This window comes from Trematomus bernacchii, unplaced genomic scaffold (genome assembly GCF_902827165.1).
Source record: "Trematomus bernacchii unplaced genomic scaffold, fTreBer1.1, whole genome shotgun sequence".
NCBI lineage: Eukaryota > Metazoa > Chordata > Actinopteri > Perciformes > Nototheniidae > Trematomus > Trematomus bernacchii.
Window position 1 is genome coordinate 4,116,883 of NW_022987771.1, and position 18,822 is coordinate 4,135,704.

Here is an 18,822-nt window from a genome sequence, read left to right on the forward strand (position 1 = left end):
AATAATAGAATAACACAGGTGTACCTGAAGATCTCCCAGAAATCGGCATGGTAACAAACAGCTCTAACAGTCTCACTTGCGTTAAAGGAGATGTGAGAACCGGCAGATGTGAAAGTGCGTGATGGGAGGGACAAAGACTTCATATTTCAGTGTTCTGACTCCAGTGCTGCAGACTCATCATTACAGTAACGCAAACAAAAGAAAACAAACATAAAAGCAAACACAAAAGGAATCGTTCAAATGTAAAGGACAGGACGATGAGAAATATTTCAAAGTTTCATTGGTGGGTTGCAAACAGGTAACATAGAAACGTATAAAAAATAAGGAGCACGTTTTTGGGGGAAATAAAGCAAGATCATGTGACTAGAAGTGTCCGAATGATTTATAGGAAGGAACTTACAGTATTCGCTGTTACAGCATATCCACCCAATCAAATACAACTAGTGTCATGACTTAGTTTGACGTACTATAATGTGTTGTTAGACAATGGTCAGGTTTCCATTATTATGTATCAACATTTCCAAATGTCCTTAAAATCGGCAAATAATGTATTTTCTTTGAATACAATCTACTTGTTATGGTTCTTAATCCACAAACTGTTGGTCTGTGGAGATAAGCAGTAGGTGGGGCCAACTGCGCTGTCAGATGAAAGATATAACAGTGAGGAAGAATAGGTGCAACAAAATGACATAATTGAGCACCAGTGGAAACGCATTGGTAAACTGAATGTAAAAATTAGATTTCTGTAATTTTATTTATAAATTTGTCTCTTCAGCAGTTTCATTAGACGTTAAAGTCAAATACTTTGTGTATTTCATGATTTATTTATACACAAACACACTGCTATTGATTAATCGTACAGAAAATACTAGCCTTCTGTCATACTATTAACCTCATGATTTCTCAATGTATTAAAGGGGTGGCTCTATTTTGATATCCTATTGGACCAATATGCAATATATTTTTTTTTTGGAGTGTAAAAAGCACACATTTATCCACAGGAACATGCCATCAATAAATGAAATCCTTTAATTAAAGGCCTTTTAAACCAACAACATCAGATGGGGGGGGGAGAGACAGGGAGAGAGGGGGAGAGACAGGGAGAGAGAGAGAGAGAGAGAGAGAGAGAGAGAGAGACAGACGGAGAGAGAGAGAGAGAGAGAGAGAGAGAGAGAGAGAGAGAGAGAGAGAGAGAGGAGAAGAGAGAGAGATTCCTTTTTTCCTCTCGTCTCTCTCTCTCTCTCGTCATGCTCTCTCTACTCTCTCTGGTCTCTCGCTCTCTCTCTTGGGTCTCTTCATCTTCTTCCTTTGTTTTCTCTCTCTCCTCAGAGAGACCCCTGTTTGTTTGTTAGAGTTTGAAATGTTTGAACTTGAAGAAGCCTGTATTAAAAAACAAACGTCTCATGTAACTGCTTGGGTTTGGTTTTGGGCTCAGGATAAAAAATGAACAGTGGAAAAAAGCGGTGATGTAAAGTAGAGAAGTATAAATTAGGATGATCGGGGTTCGATGGAAATGTTTATATCTCATGTTGACTCACTACTTAAAGCACTTTCACTTCAAAAGACTTTGAGCAACGGTCCATCTTAACTGCTACATGGAGCCTCCCATCTGTCAAATCCTGAAATGCATATACACAGGGAATGTACCAACTCCCCCATCACACCCCCCCGTCAGTCTCCTGGTGGTTTGGTCCAGTAGTCACAGAGCAGCAGTCTTTATGTCCGCACCTGGAACTTGCCAGCCTTCGTCATGTATTTGATGCCTTTGAAAGGTTTGTACTTCTCACCGTACATGTCCAGTCGGTTCACCTTCAGCCCTGCAGGAGGATATCAAATATAGTTTTTCCATTTCCATTTCTCAATACAAACTGATTTGCAATTACTGGACAAGTCTAGTTTGAATGTTTAAGGATGGCGGGTGGCTCATTTTGGATTTACCAGAGATATGCGATAAAAAATGTTCACAACAACTACAGAGATGTCTTTATTAGGTTTTTCCTCCACTGGGAAATATCATATTTTCTGGGAAATGTAAAACACCAGAGGGTTGTTTAGCACACATGACTGTTCTGAAGGCATTTTCAGAATCTTGATAGAGAGGCGAAGTCCCTCCCTGTCCAGGGGACCTCCATGGAACCTTATTTCGGAAAAAGTATGTATTGAAGTCAATGGGGAGAGAACGATTATCTTTCGATCCCGTTTGAATTGTGCCACGAATTACACATATGATGTTTGTCAATTGAAAAGATAATTTTGCAAGTCAAAAAAATAAAAATGTGTCGTAAAACTGTGAAGTAACACTTTTTTTTTGTGTGAAACCGCTCAATGAACTACATCTCCCGTCTCGCACCACACACTAAGACGGCCGTCACGTTGGCACATTTCACTTCTTTCTTTCAGAATGAGGCGAAAAGTATTAAAAGCATGCGGGACCGGGATTCTGGGATTTGTAGTCTTTCTAGTTGCATATTTTTCATAGTCTTATATTTCAACAGTTTTACGACAAACAGTGACTTTTTTGACATGGAAATGATTTGTTAAGATTGACAAACATCATATGTGTAATTCGTGGCACAATTCAAACGGGATCGAAAGATAATCTTTCTCTCCCCATTGACTTCAATCCATCATTTTTCCGAAATAAGGTCCCATGGGTCGGAAGTAGATGGGCGGGACTTCGCCTCTATAGACTTTATTTTGGTTTCTGTTTCCCTACTATATTGAAAAACAAATGCATCAAATAGAGAATGCATGTTCAGGTTTAACAAGCCATGCATATGTTGAAGGTACACTCAAAATAGTTTAATTATTGCTCAATTTCGGCGAGATGCAACCTATCTATATGCCAGATGGAGCAGGATCCGGCTGCAAATCACACCTTTGATTGCCTCAATTTAAGTACTTTTTTTTTTAAACACAGAAAACGATATACTAATATCACTAAATGCATGCTTTTCCTATTGCTTCCAATGTTGTGAAATAACATTTTTAGCAATATGGCTTTGCATATTACATAAAGTTTTGTTTAATGCAAATCACATAAGGTGAAAACAATGAATGAATAAAAGTAGCACTCATGAGTATCAGAACCTGCTCAATTGAGTACTTTGAGGTCATGTGAGGTGTATTCATGCCTTTGGCCCCCTCTAGTGGCCGCAGTGTCACATGCTGACAGTCAGGTGGTTATCAGCTGATGTGAAGGAAGCTTCTCATGTGGGGGGGGCTGAGGTTAAATTATCCTCATGTATGGTATTCAGTGTGTATTCACAATTCATTATTAGTTACAATAATGTGTCACATTTGTAATTTATATAATATCCTATGTACATATGTCTCTGCTACTGTAGTATCCATCTATATTTCTGTTGCTGCAGTATTTATAGAACATTTTAATGAATATTTTTAAATTGTGTACTACTTGTGATATATGTATGTCTTTTCTACTGTTAGTTGTTTTTATTTTATCATGTCACCTTATTAAACTAATGACTAACTAATATTTCAATGCCTGGCCTTGAACACATCTAATGTGTTACTCTTCCCATAGTAATCTAACTCTCTGAAACAACATGGATACTGGTTTCTAATCTCAATAATGAAAAATATGTGTGTGTGTGTGTGTGTATGTTTGCGTGCGTGCGTGCGTGTGTGTGTACCTGAGATGGCCATCTGTTGGATCTTCAGCTGGATGTTGATGGTGGGGTTCTCGTCGGGTTTGGAGGCCCCGGCCTGCAGACTCATGGTGCCCTTCAGGCTGGGGAGCTTCTGTGGGTTGATCTTTCCAACATCCCATGTCAACATCTGGACGAAAATAAAGACAACATTCAAATGGCAGTATGAGAACACTACAACTTGGAACAAATATGCATCAAATCAAATGGTTGCCTTTTTAGTCCTGGAGAGGTATTGTAAAACTGAATTTTTCGACAATTAGTATAAATGTGTCTGTTGATTGTGTATATATATATAGGTATATACATATTTTTATATATATATATATTTGTATTTTTTGTATTCGGGATTGTGGGAAACGGTATTTCGATTTGATTTTCGTACACACAAACTGAAAGATTGACAATAAAGTTGACTGACGATTGAGGAAGGTCCCATATTCTGACTTAATGACTAGTTCAGAGCTAGGGAGAAAGCATTCGTCACAGGCTTTTTGAGACGTCTGCACCTTCCTGTTCATACACACGTTCCCTTCGTCCTTCCTTTAGGCGTATAAACACACATTCAGAAGCAGTTCCTCAGTACCTTGGTGACGGGGTCGAAGGTGTATGTTCCCTGGGAGGGGTTGAGGTTTGCGGTCAGGACGCCGCGGGGCAGCTGGCTGCTGACGAGCACCGCCTCCACCGACTTGCCCATGGTCTGCTTGGGGCCCAGAGTCAGGTCGAAGCGGCCCTGAGAGCTGCCCTCTCTGAAGCTGATGTTGTGCTTCACGTACACCGGGATGGCCACCAGGCTGGAGGAGACGAGGACAACAAACAACTGCAATCACACTCCAGTCATATGTGTTGTTTACATTTTGTGATATTCTAATATTGGAGCAACTATTGGAAAAAAAAACAGGATTATAATTATGCTGAAGGGTGTGAAAATCACTGACTTCTGGGAGCTGACGTGGTACGAGAGCAGCCGGAAGTTTCCATCGGGGGGGATGAAGGAGAGGATGCGCTCAGCTTCCCAACGCTTGAACCGAACACACGGGTGAAAGCTGACGTCATCCAGCAGCCGAGGATTCTGGGAGAGGGCAAGGTTGGTTAAGGGGTAGGTAAGATAATATGTGCATGCTGCAAACATCATCCCATTGCTTTTGCATATACCACTGTTTTGTAAATGTGGACGTATTCTGCGACATCAAATCATTTAGATAACATTTTGGTTAGAACAAAACATATTTGTAATAAACTGATATTAAAACAAAACTAATCAGCAGAGTCTTGAGAGAACGTATTGTGATCATCCCAGCAATACATGTCATAGTCTCTGGATTTAAACTGTAATAACATGCGTATTTATGAAATGTAAATCGTGTGTCTGATTGTGAGTTTGTAAATGTGTTGAATTTATACAAAGACTCTGATGATAAGAGGACACTCACCATGAATGACAGCGTGAGGTCGGGCATGCCTGTCAGTTTCACACAGGCATCGATAACTCCCTGAATTTCTGCTGTAATGGTGGAGCCTGAGGAGGAGGGTGGAAGTCAATGTGAGAAATAGACCCAAGGCAAAGTATTGCATATCCTGAAGTGTTTGTTCAGAGCCGTACCTGATTTATCGATGATAGCATCGATCTCCTCCACCACGTCAAAGTAGGCCTCGTTGTTGGTGTATTTGACTCCGGTGCGTCGCCATGGCACCACCGACAGCTGGCCTGTGGGGAGCTGCTCTCCGACGTTAGTGCTGCCTGAAACACACGTTCACCAAAGGTAAAAAAACAAGCACATCACACAGAATAATATCTGCGCTAATACAGACTTTTGGCTGGTATTGATTCCACCTGTCTGTGATCAGCATGATGAAGAGATAATAAAAGCTACTGGTTTGTGTAGCAGGCTGATAACGTTCATTCAATCTGCTGATAACAGTCAAACCAGGTGGTAACATAGACATTGTCAGATTTAATACAAATAATGCAAAACCCATGCAAATAAGTTTACGACTCTGTTTTGGAAAAGCTTTTCTGAATTTGAAATGCACAGTCATCCAATGGATTGTACCTGTGATGGTGTTGACCATTGTGCGGAGGATGGTGGGGGGGCTTGATGAGCTCTTTGAGGATGTTGGACTCTGTGGCCAGCGGGAAGCCGTTATCCAGCATCTCCTCCAGGAGTTCATACACCACGACCACGTTGTCCTTAATCGCAGCCTCTGTACACACTCCAAAATAATCCTGAGGACAAAGAAAAGTATTTTAGAGTACAACTACTACTGGGTATGAAAGTCAGATATATGTCATTTAAACTAAACAAACAGCTACTGGAAAATGCAAGGGAACCTGGAAGGTGTCGACGACTCTGTGCAGGAACTCGATGACGAACAGCGGCGGCACCTCGCTCTGGATGACGGCCACAAAGTAGATCCGATGCCTGAGCACACTGATCAGGTAGTGGTGCGGCGTGGGGATCACCGGAGGGACGTTCTCTGGCTCGGTGGCTCGTTCCTGGGCCTCGAAGAAGTAGTCGCACACAGAGCGGCTGACCACGCTCTTCCAGTGCTTCTCCAGGAAAATGTCCCCCGAGGAGTTGATGAGGAACAGGCTGTGGATCATTTTGGCTGGAGGCTGACGGGCAGGAGATAAAAAGAGAAAACTCAAACATTTCAAATGAGATGAGGAAGTTTAATACTTTGTAAGAAAGTGCTTTTAGGTTTAATTGTGGTGATTTGGATGGTGAGCTTTTATTAAATAATGACAAAGAACCACTTGAATGTTTAGTATATATTTAAGGTCAATAAAAAATGTTTTAAACAATACGTACATTCTGTCAATTTGATAAACATAATCACCAAAATAAACAAAAGGTCAAAACTACTAACAAATAACCATCGCAAAGAAGTATTGCTAATCACGTTTGATGTATTTCTTTATCAAATCAGACACTTTGATCAACCATTTCAGAAAATATACAGGTTTGACTTTTAATATAAACACGTTGAATGAAATTGAAGCAGTTCAAAGACCTATCATCAATGTGATGAAAGGATAACACTGCTGTATACAGAGCAATACATCAATCAATACAAATGATTTATATGTTGCTACATTTTCATAATAAGCTTTCAAACAACAACATTTAACCCGTTTCAAGTTTAACGGCAAAAAAATCGAATGAATGAAACAGTGAAAACAATGAGTCCATGCCCTTCCTCCTCTCACATGACACATTTCTTGGGGGTTAAAAGCAGGGTTTACGCTCTGGATGACAGACAATGAGCCTTCTTCATGAGCAGATGTGCACGTTTATTATATAGTTAGACATTAGATATTAGATATGTACATACATGTTTTCTAGATACATAAATGAAGTCTGCATTCAACACTACATGTCAATTATATAGCTAATAGATTAAAAATACATACTTTAATATATTTCAACAGTATCAATAAGTAAAACTAACAGGGTGTGCAAGCTCATGCACAGCAACATGTGGATGACTGCTTCCTGTGAACCTTTAAACATGTCTCTTACTATTGTGGATCAATTTAAAGGGGATTTAATGTATTAATTTAAAGGAGTTTACTAAAAACTACACAGTATGAACTATGTTAAAGAAATATTCTTCAACTGCTGTGTGATTGCTCTAAATACTTTTTTTTTATTAAATGGCACAGATATAGTTTGAATAAGGATCTAACTTTGACATTTCTCAACATGTTAAATCACACTTTTAATCAATGGTTCAACAAATATATATCACACTTAGGTTGTGTCTTTTAAATGTCTCCTTACAAAATCAATATTTTTAAACTACATGTGTGCTTAATATTTGATATTCAACTTGTTATTAGTTCCTACTCAATACTTGATTTGGCTTCTTGTAGTTTCTGAGATATAGCACTATTTTCTTTGGCACCAGCAGAACTTCTATTTTGTCATTGAATACAATTCTAGACAAAACACAAGTCATAAAGAATAAATAACGTATAATAAGTCACTTTATAGCTAAACAATAAAACAATAAATAAAACCGATGAAGGAATTGTCTTCACATTTGAGTTCGGAGGACATTTAACGTTACACATACGGAAATTACAAATACTACTAAACGGTTAAAAAACGGTTGCTTTACTTTAACTTAATTAAAGTGTCTCTGAAATATGACACCGGAATATTCATTAAATATGCTGCAACGTATCGAGTTCGCACCTGATATAACTTGGCGCTACAAAAACCTGAAAACATTACTTTTACACGTAATTAAATCTGAAATTAAACATGATGAGTTAACATTAAACTGAGCACCTAGCTAGCTATCTTTATAGCAGTTGGAGGCCTCCTCACAAGATGCTACATCTGACCCTCCTCCTGCCTCAGTCTCATGACAGAGGAAAAGCCCCGTCACCAGGTAAAAGAGATGAAAATACATGGGGAAAACGATGCTGTCCTCACTGAAAAATCACCACTTGTCACTCGAGTGATTCAATATGTTAAGAGGACTTACCGGGGACGATTTTGTACGTTTTCGTCTCGCCTTTCAACCCTTTTTCCCCAATGAAAGATTAAGCAGCCGTCGTTGCTTCCCGTTAGGTGGAGCTGCTCTCGTTGGGAGGACTGGTAGAGAGTGCAGGGAACCAATCAGAATCCCGGGAGAGTTTGAAATCCCGCCTACTAAGTAGAATCATTGGTCGAAAATACGGAAGCTGGTGACTCGTGACTTGGACGATGGAGGGAGGGCGACGGTAAACACCAGTAAAGCTGCACGCTGATTGGCTCTGAGATGTAGCTGGTCTGACATTTTGTTTCCAGTATCAGATTTCATCTTGTGAAGTTTCTTCCCATCAAACAAATAGACACAGGTACTGAAGAGTACTACCCTGCTATTAAAGCTTATGTCTTTGATTTATTCCAAACTGTAAATAAAAGATGTACTCTCTGAAATTATGAAGGGGGAAACATGTGTTTTTTCTAGATTTTGTTTGTTTTTCAGTGTTCTTACAAATCTGTAGCCTATCTATTATTGACTTGGTAGATACAATTAACATAATCACATTAGTATTTCAAAAAAACATTAGATCCAACAAATTGTAATGGCTTCCAGACAATTCCGCTGTGTATTTAAAATGTAAATAAGTATGAATGAACATTTTCTTTGAGAGGCAGCAAAAGATCAATAATTTAAGCTCTGTTTGATTGTTTAAAAAATATTCAAAGATTTTATAGATTAATTAAAACTAGGTGCAAAATGAATAAAGTCTCCTCGTCTGCAGTCCCTCCTTTTTTCCATGTGCGGTTCACACCCTTAAAGCAAAGTTTCCCCACACCTGCAAACAATCCACCCCCAGTGTCAATAAGTGAACATTTCCTCACAGTAAATGTTGAGAGAGCACATACATCAGACAAAAATGCTAAAATAAGAGAACAGAGGACTTTACATCTTCTTATTATAGACACATGCATTTCCAAACATTTGGTCTACCTATGCTGTAAAATGTGTTATCTCTTCGATTTACACACGGCATCTATTGCACGTCTGTCCGTCCTGGGAGAGGGATCCCTCCTCTGTTGCTCTCCGTGAGGTTTCTCCCATTTCCCCCTTTAAACTGTGGGGTTTCTCTGGAAGTTTTTCCTTGTACGATGGAAAGAGGGTGTCGTATTGTCATACTGATATTCTGTACAAACTGTGAAGTCCACTGAGACAAATGTAACATTTATGATATTGGGCTATATAAATAAACATTGATTGATTGATTGATTTACCTTAACCTTAGCATACCTGGTTCCCAATCTGGGGGTCCCTAACTCCCACTAGGGGTCGCCAAAGCTTTATAAGGGGTCTGTATTTTATTTTATTTTACCCAAACTTCCTGCGGTTAATGTGTTCACTCTTTGGTTGAATTGTACAGTTTATAAGTTGTTCTGTACTGGTGTTATTTAATTTGATAGAAAAATAAATATCCTTAAAATGTCACCAGGTCAGTTGAGTCAATAATAAAAAAAGGGGTCCATCAGGGAAACCTGTGGACACAGCCTGGAAAGGTCAAAAATATCTTCCTCCTAAAACTGACCATACTGACCGTACTAAATGTTTATTCATTTCCATAATTTCAGAGCCTTTTTTTGCCAGTTGGTTTACCTTAAGCTTTTTATGTTATATTATATAAGTGAAAAAAAAAAAAAAAAACTATCATTTTTTTATGTCTACTAAGTGTTAGGATGACGTCAAAGATAAGTGTGTAGTGGAAACAAGGGAGGCATTTATCCTGATAAATGGCTGTTGGATCAAAGATGTGGATAGATTTGTTAAAACAGGGACTTTAAAAAAAAAGTTAAGACTCTTAAGAGTGTCTGCATTTTATTGACTTAATATAGGAGCAGCATTTCGAGCATTTGTGTTAGCATTAATATATATCTGAATACTGAAAAATGTCCCTATGAGGCACAAGGGGTAAGCATAACGCATCTTTATGTACTGATACTATTTTATTGGTTGAATTGACTAAGATGGAACTGTAAAAATCTCAAGGAAAACATGAATGGCTCAACATAATTTATTTTCATTTTATGTTAAAATGTACAGAGTTCTTTGAAAGTACTTGCTAAGAAAGAAAGAAAAAAAAAACAGAATAAATGGAAATACATACAGGGAGAGAGAAGAGAGTGGAGGCCGCCTTCACTGCTGTCTCTCCTCTCTTTATTTTGCGCTCTCTCTTAGCATACAACGCAACATGTACAATTACAAAGGATACAAAAAGGGAAGCGATATAAACAGACAGAAATATACTGAGCTCCTTTTTACATGCCTCTTAAATGTAAGGAAGTCATCCTATACACACACAAGTAAAAAAAGAAAAGAATGCCAAGTGACCTTTAGATATTTGTAGTCCTTTTGTTTAAAATAGCATTAATATACTACACAAAGATAGAAAACTCTAGAGATGAGATGGAATGGAGAGGTTAAAGGCATCTTAAAGTCACTAAAAGTGAGTGGTAATTTTTTTAAATTTTGAATTTCTTAGTAATCATTACCCAAGAGGCGAGCTAAAAAATATGTATTGTTTTTTTTTCCTGAAACAGAAGTGAAAAAAATGACAGTACCAATATCAATGTCAGAGTTTCCTTTTTATATTATAGAAAAAACATTTTCTCTACAATAGGTTTTCTAAAGTCAAAAAGAGTCAGCTCGTGTCATAAAAGAAAGCTGCCCAGTCTGATCAAATTCAGAAACAAAAAGAAACACAAAAATAAAGTAGAGAACAATACACACAAATAAAGTATGCAATGCCAGGTCTGTAAGAAAAAATGAAAATCTCCTCTTTTGACTTTGAATACTGGTACATGGAGTCAACCAACAGAACCTCGAACTCTTCCTCCGACCCTGCTTTATACGAGCGTGCCTCTGAGTGAGGGCCAATCCGCGCACTAGATCAGGCTTTAGGCACCTTTTATAAAGGCCGACTGTCCCGCCATACGTCTAGCTAATGGGAGTGCAGACTTATGCAGCAAAGAAATACGAAAAATATACAGTTTTAACAGAATACACCATTCAAAAGCAGACCTCTCTGGGTCGCATACACTTTCAGCTGACCGACTTTCGTTAAAGCAGTTCAATGGAAATCCCACCGTTTGTTCTGTAAACTGCTAAAAAAGGCTGACATATTATGCCGTCTGTCAGTGGAGTGTGAACAAGAACAGCTGAATGTTTTACTTTCCTGAGCTAGCTACCAATTAGCACTAGCCAGTGTGTGTATGTGTGTGTGTGCTGGATATTGGGAAGTACCAGAATATTTACATCTAAGAGTGGCGGAAAACTGGAAAATAATGCTACTTGTTTCATTCAACAGACAGTAACGCGTGTCTCCTGTGTCTTTGCTGTTGTTTTATTTGGTAGAACAAGATGGATCCGGGAAGACTCTGGGAATAGCTCGACACCTCGCACACCTGGAGGCCCCGCTCCGATGCTTCTTCTGGAACCGGGTGAAATGCAGCCCGGCAGACACGTTTCGGGGGTTTCTGAGAGCGAGAGGGTGTGTATCACCTTTTCAGAATGCCACACATATAAAGACCAAAGCATATAAGAGGTCGGACTGCACACAAGTATTTAAAAAAACAACGAAAACAACGACAACGAAAATAAGATTCAACAATATGTTTAACAAAACAAACGATTTGCCCAGAATGTCTCTTTTTTTTCCAAGGTAAGGCTTCCTATATCAATTAAAAGATTGTGTGCATGGTTGAATATATTCAGTAAACCACTGTTTTTCATTCGCAGTCTGAAGAGGCGAGGTTCTCCTGTATTGTCTTTCTCCGTGTTACCTCCTGTCCCCCCGCTCTCCCGGGCCTGTGTTAAGATCACATGACGAAGGAGTGTGTGGGCCTGCAGCAGAAGGTCCATGTTCACACAACCCGCTAAACCGGGAGCCCCAGCCACTTGCTTGCTAGGAGGGGGAGGGGAGCCCAAATGAAAATGGACAAAATGACAACGTAGAAAAACAGGAAACCCATAGACCCTCTGTGTCTCCGTCACTTCCGCCCCCCCGGCGCCTGCCGCAGCCCCGGAGAGGGTAACAGGAGAAATTTGGACATTTAGAGTTCAGCGAGTATCATTTTTCCCTCGTCTCTGCTGCTCATCTGCTCATGTACGGCGACTGTTTGGGTACACCGGCATAGCTGTGATGGGTGGGGCCTGTGTACATCATGTTGCCGTGGTGATTGGGCTGCATGGGCTGCTGGGGGTATCCCTGCCCGCCCATCATGCCCATCTGCATCTGCATGGGGTACTGCGCCGGCTGGTTCATGTATGGGGGGTTGCCGTGGTAGCCGCTGTTCATCATGGGCTGGGGCATCCGATACCCGGCCGACATGGCGTTCAGCGGCATGTTCATGGAGTTGTAGGGCGCCGGCGTGGGCATGAGGTTGGGCATCATGCCGCGCTGAACAGCCAGGGTGCGGGGGCCGCCCTGCATGGCCACGGCCCCAGAGCTGCGGCCGTACAGCTGCTGCTGGTGCGGGGCGGGGGCCAGCTGCTGCGTGGCTTTGGAGCGGATGGAGATGTGGCCCTTGACCGTCGCCATCTGGCCCTGAAGCCGCTGCGTGTGAGGCGGGGGCCCCAGACCCAGGTTGGCGCTGGGCATGTTGCACTGAAGCTGTAGCGAGCCCAGGTTCATGGAGCCGGAGCTGAGGTTAGGGGGGGGCGTCATGGTGGGCTGGCCCTGAGAGAGCGGGGCGTGGGGGGCGTGGGGGGACGGGGCCAGCCCGGGGTTGGAGAGGGACACGCTGGTGGCGTAGGAGGTGACGGAGGCCGAATGAGAGTAGGGCATGGCGTGGGGGTCCATGATGGTGTTGGTGAGCTGTTGGAGTTTGGCCAGGCTGAAGGTAGCGGAGGGCTGAGGGTAGCCCCCCGTGCCAAAGTCCTGACCCATGCGCTCATACAGGGTGCGGCCCCCCCCTCCACCGCCACTCTCAGGGATCTCCATGATCATGGGGGTGGAGGAAAAGCCATTACCCATGCTGCACTGGGACAGGGCCTGCTGCTGCTGCTGCTGTTGTTGCTGCTGCTGCTGCTGCTGCTGTTGTTGTTGTTGTTGTTGTTGCTGTTGGTGTTGTTGTTGATGCTGCTGCTGCTGCTGCTGTTGTTGTTGCTGTTGTTGTTGTTGTTGTTGCTGCTGTTGCTGCTGCTGCTGCTGCTGTTGTGGTGTAGGAGCGGACGGTGAGGGGTTGGAGGCTTGTTGCTGCTGAGCAACCTTCTTCTGTGACTGCTGCTGCTGGTGGTTGGTGCTGGGGGGCCGCTCGATCACACAGCTCTGCGGAGACTTGATGCCGCAGTTGGGGGTGATGGACGGTGGTGGAGGAGGCGGGGGCTGGGGCACAGCACCGCCCACATTACCGGCTCCAGGTCCAGTGTTGGGCCCTGTTTGCTGGATGAGGCTGCAGTTGCCCATCCCATGTTGGGACCCTCCGCTTCCTGTGGGGGAGGTAAGGCTGGGGGCGGGGGCGAAGGAGCAGTTGTTGGACTGTGAGGAGGACGGGGTCGCCGAGTTTGAAGAAGACGAGGCCGACGACGAGGAAGCTGAGGAAGCTCCCGCCATTACGGCCGACATCCCCCCTCCGTTCCCCGTCCCGCCCATGGTGGAGTCGTAGCTGCTGGGGTTGTCGTAGTTCTCCGTGGTGCTCTCGATGCTGCCCAGGTCGCTGAAGCCGCTGTCCACCACCTGCTGGGAGTGGTCTGACACCGAGGGCACATCCATCATCGGTGAAGTCTCCATGTTCTGCTGGGAGGGGGCCGACAGAGAGCTGGGATGCTCCGGTGTGATCTGGGTGTAGCCTCCTCCTCCTCCGGCTCCTCCTGCTCCGCCCCCTGCTCCCGTGGGTCCGGGGGTTCCTCCCCTAGGCCCGGCAGGAGTGGTGTCCATGATCCCGGAGGTTAACCCCGGGCTATTCACAGAGCGCACGGACTGACTGGGGTAGCGGCGTGGCGCTGGGGTTAGGGAGGGGGCTGCTGTGCTGGGACGCCCCGCAGTCCTCCACCAACGCCAGAGACTCTTCCTCCGCCTCCCCCGTGTGGCTGTAGCTCTGCAGGGTCCGGCAGGCGGCGAGGGTCTCCTCACAGTCCTGGTAGGCCCCGTGGTGCGGCTGTGGCTCCGCCTCCTCGTCCTGCGCCTCCCCCTGAGTCAGGGACTGCACGGCCTGCATGGTCTCCAGGTCCAGCTCGTTGGAGTGGTGATGGGGGTGGTGTTGCTGATGGTGGCCCAGCTCCTCTTTGAATTCGGAGTGCTGGTGGGGGTGAGAGGAGTGCGGGTGGGGGTGTTGGGGCTCCATCAACAGCGTGACCTCTTTGTCCTCCTGGTGCAGCGGCTGCAGCTCCATGGGCTCGGGAGGAGCGGACATGGCGGTGACGGTCTCCACGGCTGCGGCCGCCGCTGCCGACTCCTCCTGCTCCCGGCGCCGCCGCTCCTCCTGCTGCGGGTCGGCTGACGAGGGCCGAGTCTTGACCTCCTGCCCTTCCTCCTCAGCCTCCTCCTCCTCCTCTTCTTCCTCCTCCTGCTTGCTGACATAGTCGCGGGCCACGCTGTTCTCCATGTCCAAAAAAGCCTCTCCGCCCTGGGGTTCTTCTTTGACCGGAGGGGAGCTGGCACGGGAGGCCGGCTCTTCCTCCTCGTCTTCGTCCTCATCCTCGTCTTCAGAGTCCTGGCTTTTCCTCTTCTTGCTGCTGCTGCCGTTGCTCTTGTCCTCCAGGTGTCCGTCACCTTCGTCGTCTGCGTCGTGATCCTCGCTGCGTCTGCTTCCTGAACCCGGTGTGACCGCGGCTCGCCTGTTGATGCCGCCGCCGCCGCCGCCGCCGCTCCCCGTGCTCCTGCATTCCTCTTCCTCCCTCTCCTCATCATCGTCCTCCTCCTCCCTGTCGCCCATGTCTGTGTCCTGAGGCTGGGACGGTGGGGCCCGGGGCCCTGAGGTGGAGGAGGAGGAAGACGGGGACAGCAAGGGGCGGGACGGAGGACAGCTGGGTTTCTCTTCCTCCCAGGTTTGTTCAGTCTCCTCTTCCTCTTCCTCTTCCTCCTCTGGCTCGGAGGTGGGAGTCGGTTTGGGGGCGGGCTGTGGAGGCTGGCTGCGGATCTTGGGCGGTCTTCCTCTCTTCCTGGGCACTTTCTGCTCCACAGGCTTAGGCAGATAGTCGTCTTCGTCGTCCGAGTCTTTCTGTTTGCTGTCGCTGTTGGCTCTGCGCTGCTTGTTGCGGTCGTCTGTCTGCAGCAGGTGGGGCTCCTTCTCCAGACCCTGCTCCTGCAGCCTTTGTGTCTCCTGCTCCTGCCTCTCCGCCTCCTCCTGGGCCCGCTGCAGGTACCAGCTTCGGGGCTTGCGGCCAGGCTTCATTTTGATTTTAGGGGGTGGGGGATCCCCACTTAGCGTCAGTCCTTCTCCAGCTGCAGGGGTTTTTTCAGGTCCTTGATTCTTCCACAGCAGGGGTTTGCGGCTCTTTCCCTTGGGCCAGCCTTTCTTCTTCTTCACTGGGACCTCGGGGTTAGCCGACAGCGTCTCTGATGGAGCTGCCTGCAGAGCAGCCACAGGCTTCAGCACAGGCGTGAGCTCTGAGAGAGACAAGGAGAGAAGACAGTTAGATACAGCTGCACAGAAACCAACAAAGATTTTCATCATCCATGAATGTATCTCTTAGATCAGGGGTCGGCAACCCGCGGCTCTCTTTAAGCCCTCTACTCTGGCTCCCTTGAGCTTAGACAAAAATAAGAAGGAAATAAAATAAAAATATTTGTAGGACCATTTATATTTTGTTGCACGGTTGAAAATGTTTCGTATCTTGTATTTTGAGGTGATACTATGAAACATAAAAATAAAAAATAAACGGTTTTAATTAGGTTAACTAAAATATGCGTCACATCCTGCTACGGTCCCGCACCAGCGCCTTTTCTTGCAGGTGAATAACCTATTTTAAAGTAGGCCTGTGTATTTTTTGTATTCTCCTTATATGAGTTCTTTGTTTATTATTAGAGGTTAACAGTTTTATAATGTAATAAATAATAAATGCAAAAAAACTGTAGTTTTTGTCTGATGTAAGAATATATACAACTTTATAAGCTATCAAGCTATCAAATATGTTTTGCGGCTCCAGACAAAAGAAATTGGTGGAAAAGGGGGCAAAATGGCTCTTTTGGTCAAAAAGGTTGCAGACCCCTGTCTTAGATCAATTAAAGGTTTGGTCAATAAAAAAGTAAAAACTGTCCTTCTGAATTTCTTAAATTGTCTATAAAAGCAGAAAATATCCATGTGAGAGGCTGCTTCTTCTGCCAGTATTAAATACAAAAAACACTTAATTATCAATATGTATAGTAATTATCATTATTTATCGACTCGTCATTGCAGCTCTACAGTATTTACACTCATCACTAAATCTTGCCAACTTTGGCACTGAAACAGTGTCTGCTCACCATCTTCCTCTGAGTCTGAGAGGTGGGAGTGTCGGCCCCTCTTGGGCACGGGGTCCGAGAGCCTCAGCGCGGAGCGGCTGGGGGGATATCGGTGCAGTGGGTGTCCCAGCGGCGTCTCCTCCTCCAGTCGGGGCATCGGCCTCTCTGAGTCGGAGTCTACGAAGGGCTCGTCCAGCACCTCCGTGGTCTCAGAGATGGTCTCCGTCACCACGCTGCTGTGAGGGTGGCTGCGCTGCCGAAAACGACGCTTTCTCAGCGGCTTCTGGGTAAAAACAGGGCGGGTTATTAGGTGTGTTTCGCAAAAGACACTACAAAAAGCATCCAAGATACACATTTAGGTATTTACTTTGTGTAATGCTTCAGTGGATTTCTCCTAAATTCACCAAAATTGCACATTAGATAATGCCTCATAAGATTGATCTGGTGCTACTAGAGTGGAGATGTCCGACTCAGTTTCATATCTTGATTCTGAAGGTTTTTACAGTGGGCTTTGTTCTTAGCATTGATAGCCTGATTTATAGAAGATTTTATATTTAACAATAAAGCGAAAAGGGATTTTGTTTTAAGCCTGTTGACAGCATTTTCAGATGTATGGAGTTATATAAAAAGATGTGTGGAAATGTAGCAAATGAGCACATGGTTACAAGTATTAGTTAAAATGATGACTAAATGTTAAAGGGGACCTATTATGCAAAAGGCACTTTTGTACGTCTTTTATACATGAATATGTGTCCCCGGTGTTCCAGGGAACTCACCAAGTGTCAGAAAACACAACCCTCTCTATTTTCCTCCATACCCAAATCTCTAAAAAAGGGGCTGCAACGGATCTGATAAAAACTGATCCAGATTTGAACACTGTCCTGACGTCAGGACGGTGGCGCTACGGCTATTGGGCCATCTCCACCAATCAGGAGGAGACAGCCATGGCCATTGCCGTTCGAAAGCGCTGGAGACGCTGTAGTACATATGCCAGGCCTGTAGATGGTGCTGTTCTCACAGAATCAGCCCTTGCAAAAACAGAGCTAAAAAATGTCAAATTGAGCAAAATGAGGCATGGCTAAAATGCATGATCTGTTTGGTATTTTGAAAAAAAAAAAGTATAAATATGCCTTATATAGGTATGGTCCTACACTATATTATTCAAATATAGCATGATAGGTCCACTTTAAATGATAAAACCCGACTCACACTACAGACTTCGAGGACACTGGATAACTAAATGCTCATTGATGTTGATGTTTTGAACCCTGGCTATAACAGAATGCATTCATCTTAATTCCCAGATTTAAATAGTTACGGTCAGTTTCTCACCTTGCATTTGAGCGACATGGTGGGCTTGGTGAGTGTGGGGGGGGAGCATGCCCTCCTCTCATCATCATCATCATCATCATCTTCATCCTCCTCCTCATCGTCTTCATCATCATCATCCTCTTCTTCTTCGCTGCTTTCACTGAAGCTGTTCTTCCTGACGGCCCCCAGAGGCAGCGGCCCCTCAGGTCCGTCTATTAGTCTGGGCTTAGGGCCCCTCTTTTTCCTGGGGGGCCGCCCTCTGCGCGTGGGGGTTATCGAGGGGTGCCGGGCCATGTCCAGCGAGTGAAAGGTGGTGGACTCTTGTCTGTCCAGGGAGAAAAGGGAGGGGGGGCTACTGGCAGAGCCGGGGTGTTTCCCTCCCTCGGTCCTCTCCTCGTCTTCCTCATCGTCTTCGTCCTCCACCGGGCGGATCTTAGGAGGCCGTCCCGCCCGCGGGCTGTCCTTCACCTTCCCCCAGGGCCAGTTTTTTGGCGGGCGCCCCCGCGGTCTGCGCTCTCCGTTTGTCGGGGGAGTCGGGCGTAGCTGCTCTGGTGCAGGGGGCGGACAGCGGGGGGGAGGAGAGGGAGGAGAGGGGGGAGAGGGGGGAGAGCTTTGGCTGATGGGAAACCCCGGGAAGCCTTTTCTTTCCTCTTCCTCCTCTTCCTCCTCCTCCTCCTCGTCGTCTTCGTCCTCCTCCATCCTCTTCTTCGCTTGGCGCATGTGCCAGGACACCGGAGGGACCTTGTGACTTGGTTTGATCTATAATAAAGATAAAAAAACAAAATCAATAATGATATACAACCATTTTGATCAATCTAAGACTTTTGACTGAAAATGAAACACACGACCAACTTAAGAGCATTTCTTGATGTTTATGAAATTGAGTTACAATACCAAGGTCATGTGACTTTGTGTGTGAGGATTCAA

The 18,822-nt window shown here is 44.7% G+C and overlaps 2 protein-coding genes across 2 annotated transcripts in view; both read right to left on the reverse strand.

Annotated features, from left to right (window-relative positions):
* Positions 1–1,333: 1,333 nt before the first annotated feature.
* On the reverse strand, positions 1,334–8,282 carry ap3m2 (adaptor related protein complex 3 subunit mu 2). The gene is given in 10 exon segments (XM_034148832.1): positions 1,334–1,817; positions 3,657–3,801; positions 4,258–4,465; positions 4,610–4,743; positions 5,105–5,190; positions 5,275–5,412; positions 5,726–5,765; positions 5,767–5,898; positions 6,004–6,288; positions 8,169–8,282. Coding segments are annotated over 9 exon segments (1,257 nt in total). The 5' UTR covers positions 6,277–6,288; positions 8,169–8,282; the 3' UTR covers positions 1,334–1,716.
* Positions 8,283–10,199: 1,917 nt separating this feature from the next.
* kat6a (K(lysine) acetyltransferase 6A) overlaps positions 10,200–18,822 on the reverse strand; it is a 44,780-nt gene continuing 36,157 nt past the window's right edge. The window contains 4 exon segments of the mRNA XM_034148512.1: positions 10,200–14,130; positions 14,132–15,750; positions 16,606–16,867; positions 17,917–18,654. Coding sequence (XP_034004403.1) covers positions 12,295–14,130; positions 14,132–15,750; positions 16,606–16,867; positions 17,917–18,654 — 4,455 coding nt within the window. The 3' untranslated portion in view covers positions 10,200–12,294.